At 50.7% G+C, this 9425-nt stretch overlaps 1 protein-coding gene across 1 annotated transcript in view; it reads left to right on the top strand.

Moving 5' to 3' along the window:
• The first annotated feature begins 2314 nt into the window (after positions 1-2314).
• The window catches only part of PATL2 (PAT1 homolog 2), an 8532-nt gene continuing 1421 nt past the window's right edge, over positions 2315-9425 (top strand). The window contains exons 1-13 of the mRNA XM_007467030.1: positions 2315-2377; positions 2652-2742; positions 3349-3569; positions 4209-4289; positions 5006-5148; positions 5661-5732; positions 5962-6103; positions 7389-7509; positions 7607-7704; positions 7910-7963; positions 8064-8191; positions 8331-8490; positions 8997-9137. Of these exons, the coding sequence (XP_007467092.1) occupies positions 2315-2377; positions 2652-2742; positions 3349-3569; positions 4209-4289; positions 5006-5148; positions 5661-5732; positions 5962-6103; positions 7389-7509; positions 7607-7704; positions 7910-7963; positions 8064-8191; positions 8331-8490; positions 8997-9137 (1515 nt within the window). The remainder of the gene's footprint in view (positions 2378-2651; positions 2743-3348; positions 3570-4208; positions 4290-5005; positions 5149-5660; positions 5733-5961; positions 6104-7388; positions 7510-7606; positions 7705-7909; positions 7964-8063; positions 8192-8330; positions 8491-8996; positions 9138-9425) is intronic.

Raw genomic sequence — 9425 nt, 5'->3', positions numbered from 1 at the left:
GCTCTTCCAATTGTCAGGGTGATTTTATTGGGAAAATCATACAGACCTGGCATAAAATAAATCAAGCAGTACAGAACTATAAACAGCAGTAACACAGTGTTTCATGCACTTTTTATTTTGAATTACAATTCTGATACATGAATGTATGTCTGTTGCAAAAATACAAACAGGTCTACTGAGTGAAAGTGAAAGTTGCCTTCCTCTGTCTCTTCCCATCTCACTGTCTTCTCCTAAGGAAACATTGTTAAGCTTTGGTGCCTATCCCTTCATGGATATATATTGTATATAGTTTGGAATATAGTGAGGAATTTTAAAATAATAACTACAGAGACTGCTATTATTATGTGTTAAGAACTCAGTGCCCACTAAAAGCATAAAGGGAGTTACAGGTAGCATCGGTCCTCAGCTTGGATGGAGAGAGCGTTAGGGAAATGTGCATATAAGGGACGCGCATATAAGACTTTAAAAGGGGAAGGGACTTTTACGAAAGGCTCTAGGTCCCAAGTGAAACTTCAAACAGCCAAGAGAGGGCTGTAATCTTGTAGACTAACCCTAGTCCACCTGCTCTGGTACTAGTTGGTACAAGGAAGTGCCTTCAAAATGAAGTTCTGGGGTTTCCCTGGTGGCGCAGTGGTTGAGAGTCTGCCTGCCAATGCAGGGGACACGGGTTCGTGCCCTGGTCCAGGAAGATCCCACATGCTGCGGAGCTGCTGGGCCCGTGAGCCATGGCTGCTGAGCCTGCGCGTCTGGAGCCTGTGCTCCGCAATGGGAGAGGCCACAACAGTGAGAGGCCCGCGTACCTTAAAAAAAGAAAGAAAAAAAAAGTTCTGCATACAGCAACTGAATCTCCCCCAACACCTGGTCTCTATAACAACCTGATAAATCACTTCTGGAACCCTGAAAGTCACCATTTGGCCCTTTAAAAAAAATTAATTTATTAATTTATTTTTATTTTGGGCTGTGTTGGGTCTTCTTTGCTGCGCACAGGATTTCTCTAGTTGCGGTGAGCGGGGGCTACTCTTCGTTGCGGTGCTGCAGGCTTCTCACTGCAGTGGCTTCTCTTGTTGCAGAGTACAGGCTCTAGGCACGCAGGCTTCAGTAGCTGTAGCACACGGGCACTGTAGTTGTGGCTCACAGGCTCTAAAGCGCAGGCTCAGTAGTTGTGGTGCACAGGCTTAGTTGCTCCGTGGCATGTGGGATCTTCCCAGACCAGGGCTCAAACCCATGTCTCCTGCATTGGCAGACAGATTCTTAACCACTGTGCCACCAGGGAAGCCCACCATTTGGCCATTTTGATAATAATACCAGGGTAAATGATTAGGGAGTTATTGAGAGAAACAGCTGAATAGCATTACCAAAAAGGCCTGAACCCAATTAGATATTTGAAAATGATTTCAATAACTTTCAGGCTATTTAAATTTTTTCCCTCACCCATATGGTTCTACCTACAGCAAAACTTTTAAAAAGAATATTTTTCTTTAGAGGCACCAAGAATCAGGGCCCTAACTTGCATTTTTAATGTAGAGAATTAGCTTCACTTTTAATTTTATTCAGAAGTTCTGTAAAGCCTGTGTGCTTCAGCTGGACACAGGATGTGGGCACAGAACCCAGAATCACTGAGGGGCTAGATGAGGTGCAGATGGGTCTCAGGTTTTGCTACCAGCAGTCCTGAGGTGCTTGTTTTTGTTTCCTTTTCTTTACAGTCCTGAGCTTCTGAACCAGTTTTCCATTTACAGCAAGCGGCCAAGAAGATATGGGATTATCTGTGTAACTCATGCAAAAGTGTTTTTACCTCAAAGATCTGGCTTCTATATTCTCAGGGGTCCCTCCTCAGTAGGAGTGCTTAGTAGACTCAAGCTCAAGTGGACTCAAGGACACGGTGAAGGGCAAGCATCACCAGGTGGACATTAGGGATCCACAAGCACCCTGCCCTGCAGCACTGAGAACTTGGCTGCTCAGTAATTGCCTCAAGATCCACCCAGGGATTTCCTATCCAATTTAATGGAGCAAAGCTTAGGGATTGAAGAGAAAAGAACCTCACAAAATTCCTATTAAGGGTGTAGAAAACAAGGATCCTCTTTTTAAATATCTGCTCCCAAATAGTGATCCCAATAAACTGTACTCACAGCCATGGATGGATAAAAATGCACTTTAATTCTCTTGCCCTTTCAAGGGTTTTCTTTCTCATGAGTTTGTGTGCTGACATTTCTACCAGGATGCAGTGGTTGGGGATGCTGGCCCTTTAACAGGGGAGCAGGGGAGGGGCTTGGAATCTTAAAGCCAGGGGCAGCAAGCCTACCTGGCCCAGGCCGCCATGGCTAAGCTAAGCAGAAAGGACAGCCACAGTCCTGGGGTGGGTGTCGCCACCCAGGCCTCTGTGAGCCCCCTCCCTGTGCACAGACTGAGGCTGGTGGTGACCTCCAGTTCCTAGCCCTGCTCCTCTTCTCTGTCCCTTTGCAGGACAGCTCCCTAGAGCTGGGCTAGTGAGGTCAGAGGGTGGAGGTTTAGGGTAGTCTGAGAGGCCAGGGTCCTGCTCCTTGAGATCTGGGTCAAAACTTTTCTGACAACCTTGCTGGGGGGAGACCTTGGCTGTTTGGGTGCCACGCCATCCTTACCCAGGACAGGGTCTCTGGGTCTCTTCCTTTTCTCAGGTTTACCTTCCAGAGGCTGACAGTGCTCTCTCGCCAGAGGAAACAGCCATGGAGCAAGTCTGCCAGCCCGAAGAGATGAAATGCCTTCAAGGTAGTATCACCAAGTGGTCTGTTGTATCTGATAAAAGGCCCGGGAGTGCGGCAGTTTGATGGTCTGGTTCAGTGGATAGACATGGGTTTGGATGTCCAGAATTGCTGGGAGTGATTCCCAGCGACATCATGATGGTGACAGATAACTTTTATGGGCCCTGTGTTTTCCTCACCTTCAGAGAAAAATGATCAATACCGGCCTTGTATGGTTGTTGTGAGAATTAAATGAACAGATAGATGTAAAAATCCCTGGCCCACTAGGGTTAAATTGTCATGAGTCAGGGCAGCTGGAACTTGGTTAATCAAAGAGGCACAGAAAGGGCTGTCAGAGGAGGCGAGCAGGTGGAGAAACCTGTGGCGGGACTAATGAGGCAATGGAAGAGGGGATGAAGAAAGTGAAAGCGATTGGCACCTGCCAGGTTCTGTTTGCTCTAGTGGGGATGGTTAGACGCGCCCTGGGGTAGTGAGGCTGAGTGGAACTCATAGAACAAGAGAAGATGTTTGAAGATGGTGCTGGAGACATGACTTGTGAACAGAAGTGCTACAGCGAAGCATCCTCTCTAGACCAGACCCTTCCCAGCTGAACCCCTGTCTGTTTCCTCCTCAGGCACCCACTTAAACCAAAGCCCAGGCAAGTCCTGTGACCCCTTGGCTCTTAAGGAAGCTCTGGTGTGTGCCTCCCAGTTGGAGGTAGAGGAACAAAATGAAGAAGAGAGGGAGGAGGAGCTGGAACCAGATTTAGCCCCTGACCTGGAGGAGGAGGAAGAGGAGGAGGAAGAGAATGATCTCGGGGATCCAGCTGTCCTCAGCGCTGTCCGTAACATCCAGGTACCACGGCAGGAAGACGTGGGGGAGGGTTGTCCCGAACTGTCTGCATCTCACAGACTGTTGCTACACATCTCTCTCCTCCTCTTCCCCCCTTTCTAGGTGGGCTAACACTTTCTATTTCAGGCTTGAACCCCAGTAAAGACTCTCTCCTTCCTTCCCTCCTTTCTTCTGTCTCCTACTTAGTTTCTGATGCTGCCCTCACCTGAATCCAGGTCCTAGCAGGGCTGTGTATCACCTAGAGATGCTGGCCCTGCTCCTGGTGGTGAAAGCGAGTCATCTTTGACCCTGGGCCCCTGTGTCTTCCCAGTCCATCCCTGGTCTTTATTCCCTTGGATTCCCCCAGCAGGTGGAGAGACCCAAAGGAGTCCCATGTAGAAATGAAGTTACTCAGACCCTGCTTCAGCTACACTCCTAAGATGCCAGTCTGGCTTCCCTTCAGTGGAAGGAGAGGGGTCCTGATTGTATTGACCTTGAAATTGAGGGAGGGCCAGGCTGCCACTGTCCTGGGTATTGGAAACGGTTGGTCCTGCTGCTCTCCTCTCCCCATTAACACAGGTGAATGTAGATGATGCCACAGGGGCTCATTCCAGCTCATTCCAGGGGCTCATCCCAGAGAGCGCTTCCTCCGTCTCATTCCAGAAAGGTCTTCTCAGCTCCCCTGGAATCAAGGCCCCTGGTGTGCTGGGGATGTCGCCTGCTTCCTTGCACTTTCTGTGGCAGGTGAGTCACTCCAGTCTCCATCCTGTGAGAAATAGTCTGGGTGTCGAGAAGCAGCATGCTGCCTGTGTCTTATTTCCGTTATGTTCACTGGGCCCTTGACCTTGCTTTGGAGATGCAGCGCCCAAAGTGAAGTGTGAGTAGGAAGGGGGAAACGCCCCTTATGCGGGGTAGCTTGGTAAACAACAGAGGTGGTACTGGGACAGCTGGCCTTCCTATGAAAAGGACAAACTATTCCATCTTACAGAATATAAGCAGCACTGAGCCTAGTGCTAGAAAGACCATATGGTCTGGGGTAGAGCAATTGCCAGAAATCCAGCAGGGAGAAGAGAAGGGAATTGCAGACTGAGGAGGGCTTCAGAGGTGTCCGAAAAGAGCTAAGCATGGCCCCAGTGGCTAAAGACAAGATCTGAGTGAACGCTCAGAGAGGAAAGGGCAGGAGTTGACTCACACACAGTGGGGAAAGCACAGGCCTCCACATTGTCGGGGACCGTGGAGTTGCTCCCTAGGAGGTGACAAACCTGTTGGAAAAAAGAATGGGATCCACAGTCTGGTGTCCTCACAACTGGCTCGAGGGGCCCCAAGATAGCAAAATGTTGAGTGAGGTTATTGAAGGAAAAGGCAGGGGAGACCATAGAGGCAGAAAGGCAGTCAACAGCAAAATCAGGATTTTGTTGGTGGAGATGCCCTTCTCCCAGACCCTGAAATTCCTCTCTCAGACCCTGGACTACCTGGCACCACTTCCTTTCCGGCCTGCCTTTCCCAGCACCAGCACTGCAGCCCCGCACTTCGGACCTCGACTGCCCTCGCCAGACCCATCTGTCCTCTGCAGCCCGTCGACCTCGTGGCCCCTTAGGCTCAGGTACTGGTTCAGAGTGCCCAGTGTCCCAGGGTCCAGGACAGGCTGAGCTCTTCTCCAGAAGTCTCAGGAGGCAGTGGGTGAGGGGAGGCATGGCTGCCCCTCTACCAGCTGCTACAGAAAATACTTAGAGAAACTCACTAAGAGAAGGATGTGGTAGAGTGCAATTCCTTCCCCTCACAGGTAAGGAAATGGAGGCCCAGGGACTATCTGAGGTCAGCCAGCACGGCAGAACTGAGAGTAGGACTCAGAAGTCCTGACAACCAGGTCAAATGGTTCTATATTGTGTCAGGATTTCCTGTAGCCAAGTTTCAGGGGAAACCATATCCTGGAGGGGGAGGTAAGCCCTGCTGAGCTAGGATAGTGATGCTTCATGTGGCTGACGCTTGGGCAGGGTCATAAGCAGGTAGGGTCCCTTAGATGTCTGGCTGAGGTTCCCAGAGGCTAAAGGAATGGGGGCGGGGGGCTGAGAGCTTGCTCCCACCCAGCCCAAGTTTCTTTCTATGTCTTCCCAGTCATCTGACCCAGCTCCACCCTCAGCACCAACGGATCTTGAAGCAACAGCAGCAGCATGGTCGACCACCAAGGTAAAACCGAGAGGAGAAGCAGGATTACGGGGGGCCCCCTGCATGCTGGGGTTTCCCTTGTGACAGAGCACCTCCCCCAAAGCCCCACCAGTTAAGCCTCTCACACCCTGGCCCACCTCTGCACTCTGCTGTCCTCCCCCAACATCCTGCTCCGAGCTCTCCACTCCTTGGGGGAGTTCTCTGGGGCAGGGGTGGGTAGGTCTAAAGGGACACTCCTCCTGGCTTGAAGTCCCCCAGCCAAGAAGCCTTGGTCTCAGCAGCCAGACCCCTATGCTAACCTCATGACCCGAAAAGAGAAGGACTGGGTGGTAAAAGTGCAGATGGTTCAGCTGCAGAGTGAGAACCCCCGCCTGGATGACTATTACTACCAGGTGAGCCCCAGGGGCTCTGCCCAGCCTCTGACCTTGGCGTCAAATGGGCCTGACTCCATGGGTCCTCTGAGATTCTCCCTTCCCCTCACAGTGGCCACGTCCCTTCAGGTGGGAGGAACGATTGCTAAAGGATGGGGGTCTTATTTCTACACTTAACATCCAAACTCCTTCCCCTTCTTCTCCTAAATTTCAGCCACATGGGATTAGTTATGATTCCCCAAACACACTCTGAGGTTTCTGTCTCCGTCCTTTGCCGAGAATTTCTCCTATTCAGTCGGCAAATGAGGACTCTTTCATCTTTGTACACTTTGGTTTCTCTCAGAAATGACTTGTTTAAAATAAACATTCATCTACTTACTTTACACTTTTTAAGATCTAAAACACAGGGAACTTTTATAAGTAATGGGATTCAATTTCTTGAATTGAACAAATGCTGGCAGGCTTTTGGACTCCTTTCTGTCTGCTTCCTGTCTGCCCTTTGTCCATGAGTTTTGGGTTGTCTAAGTTGTGTTTCAATTTCTCTTCAACCTCCATGAGACCCTTACTGAGGTTTCCACCTTTATCTCCTTCCTATTGACATTACTTTCTTCCTTTACTTCCCACCAGCTTCAAAACCCTCTGCCTTCTACCAGGATTGCTTGAATGTGATAATCTTCCACTCTTGACTTTTAGACATTGCTCCTCAATGAAGGAGCTGTATTTAAATTCTTGTTTGTCTCTCAGTCATTGGCTTTATTTTAGTTCTGGATTTCACAGTCTTCCTTGAGATATTAGAGCTGCTGCACAAATCCTCACAAGCGTAGAACTGGCCTAGAGGCCAACTGAAGTCGTGTTCTCTCTGTACTTCAGCTGCTGATTGGTCTTCGTACCATCAGATAACTGATTTTGGAGAGCACAGGTAGGATCACCAAATTAAAATGGGGAGGGGGAAGGATAGCGGTGTCCCATGTGTAACCTGGAATAACGATTGCAGGAAGGTTGCAGACCCTGGGACACGTTTGCTTCCTGGCTCTCTGCTTTGCTCTCTGCCCTGCTCTCTGCCTTTCCATCAGATCTGGTGGTGGTACTAGCTCTTCAAGTCCTTAGGATGGGGACCCTAAAACAGGTGGCACGAGGCCTAGGGTGCTTTAAGGTGCATTATAGTGGCTACTATAAGGCCCTAAGGTGCCAGGAGCATTTCTGGAATGAATGCTGTAGGCAAGAGTATATTAAGAGGTTGCATTGCAGAGCCCTAACTCTAAGTTCAGCCAATGAGTATACCTTTGACTAATCCATGGACTCTCAGGAATATTATCAGAAACTAGAGAAGAAGCAGGCAGATGAAGAGCTGCTTGGGCGAAGGAGCAGGTTTGAGTCCTTCAAGCTGGTCACACCTTACATTCAGAAGGCAGAGGCTTATGAGTCAGGTAGGACCGGGGCTGACCTGCTGGGTTGGGGTGGACAGCCGGGTAGACACAGGTGGAAAGCAGAGGGGCACGTGCCTGTCTGACTCCTTCCATGCAGTGGTTCGAATCGAGGGTTCCCTGGGCCAGGTAGCTGTATCAACGTGTTTTAGCCCTCGCCGAGCTATTGATGCTGTGCCCCATGGAACTCAAGAGCAGGTAGGAGCATTATCTTCCTACAGCCTTTTTCTCTCCCCTGTTTTGGAGAAAGGTCTGGAACACTCTCATGCTTGAGTTCAGGTTGTGACCTAAGAGTGAGGAACAAGAGTGATCGGGCTTTGTGGTCTAGCCTTTCCAGATCACGTTCTAGCTCACCTAGGTTTGGGCTGGAGGTGTGGCTAACAGCCAGGGACTTTTTCTCTAGGAGACAGGAGCTGCAAGCAGTCAGAGGCTTCAGGTGTTGTACCGGATTGAGAAGGTGAGACATCAGGCTTAGCAGTGAATTCCTTACCTCCCTTGAGAACAGGATATACTCACATTGACCCCTTCTTCCTCTCTCCCCACCCTCACATTCCCAGCTGTTCCTTCAGTTACTAGAGATAGAGGAGGGCCAGAAGGATGGGCCTGCACAGCCCTGTGAGCAGCAGAGCAGCCAGCTTGAGAAGCTCTTCCAGGCCTTAAAGACCCAGGAACAGAATAATCTGGAGTGAGTGTGGGAGGGTCACACCTCAGCCCAGGAAGGGACGGCTCAGCAAAGATAGTGGCTTAGCTTCTGCCTCTCCTTTCTGGCCTGTGGCCCTTTGCTCTATGCGGATCCCTGCAATGCTCTCCTATGTCACCTGTAGGGAGGCAGCAGATGGCTTCCTGCAGGTGCTCTCCGTGAGGAAGGGAAAAGCCCTAGTGGCCCGGCTGCTCCCCTTTCTGCCCCGGGATCGAACTGTCAGCCTTCTTCTGACCATCACCCGCCATCTGCCCCTCCTTGTCAAGAGGGATGTGGCTGATCAGGTACTGTGGCATCGCGTGGAGAAGAGGACGGTCTTGTGGATGAGTTAGGGATGTGTCTTCCTCCTCCTCTCCCCCTTCCTCCTCCTCCCAATGCCCTCCCCCAGAGAAGCCAGAGCAGGTGCTGGGCCCTGAGGAGTGTTGACCTTGCTCCCCTCAGGTGAGGGGCTTACAGAACAAACTACCACAGGAACAGCTGATCATCTTCAGGCAAATGAAGAAAGGAAAACCCACAGGCCTATGGTTACACAGGTGTGAATGTGCTCTGGAGGCTGAGAAGCTCAGGGCCCCCTGTTAAGTGGTGAGCCTGCATAGCTACTTTGCTTAGGGAAGGCATCCTAGACAAGTGGGTATTGAGGGACCAGTGTTAGGGATGGAGACACCTGAGTGGTGATAGGCCTGGTAGGTCTGACCTGACCAGAAGGGGCCAGAGGCAGGTGAGCACGGAAAGAGACCAGAGGTGAAGTTGTCGAGGAGTCAGAGAGAGGCCCTTACTGACCTTCTTGCAGGCCCTGCAAACGTTATTTGAACCTCTGGGCAAATGTATCGGCCGCTTGACCTTCCATGAACTCCTCCAAGGACTTCAGGGACTCATGCTGCAACCACCTGGCTCCTCAGAGCGGCCAGTCACTGTGGTGCTGCAGAATCAGGTAACACGTGTAGGAGGCTTTTGTCTTTCCACAGGTGGCTCCAGGTGCTATCCGGAATGGACCCAGGGTGGGGCTGCTTTTTTAACAAGCTCCCTGATGGTGGTGCTGCTATCACCTCTAGATCAGAAGTCACCAAACATTTTTGATTGTGAATCCCTTTTACCAAAAAAAATGCTGAACTGTACCACCTGTGTGTGTTTATAAATCATGTATGTGGGGCTTCCCCGGTGAGTGGTTGAGTGAGAGTCCGCCTGCCGATGCAGGGGACACGGGGTCGTGCCCCGGGCC

The sequence above is a fragment of the Lipotes vexillifer genome, unplaced genomic scaffold (genome assembly GCF_000442215.2).
Source record: "Lipotes vexillifer unplaced genomic scaffold, Lipotes_vexillifer_v1.1 scaffold1010, whole genome shotgun sequence".
In the NCBI taxonomy this organism is placed as follows: domain Eukaryota; kingdom Metazoa; phylum Chordata; class Mammalia; order Artiodactyla; family Lipotidae; genus Lipotes; species Lipotes vexillifer.
The sequence above is the reverse complement of the archived record's forward strand: the minus strand, read 5'-3'. Positions and strand labels throughout refer to the sequence as shown.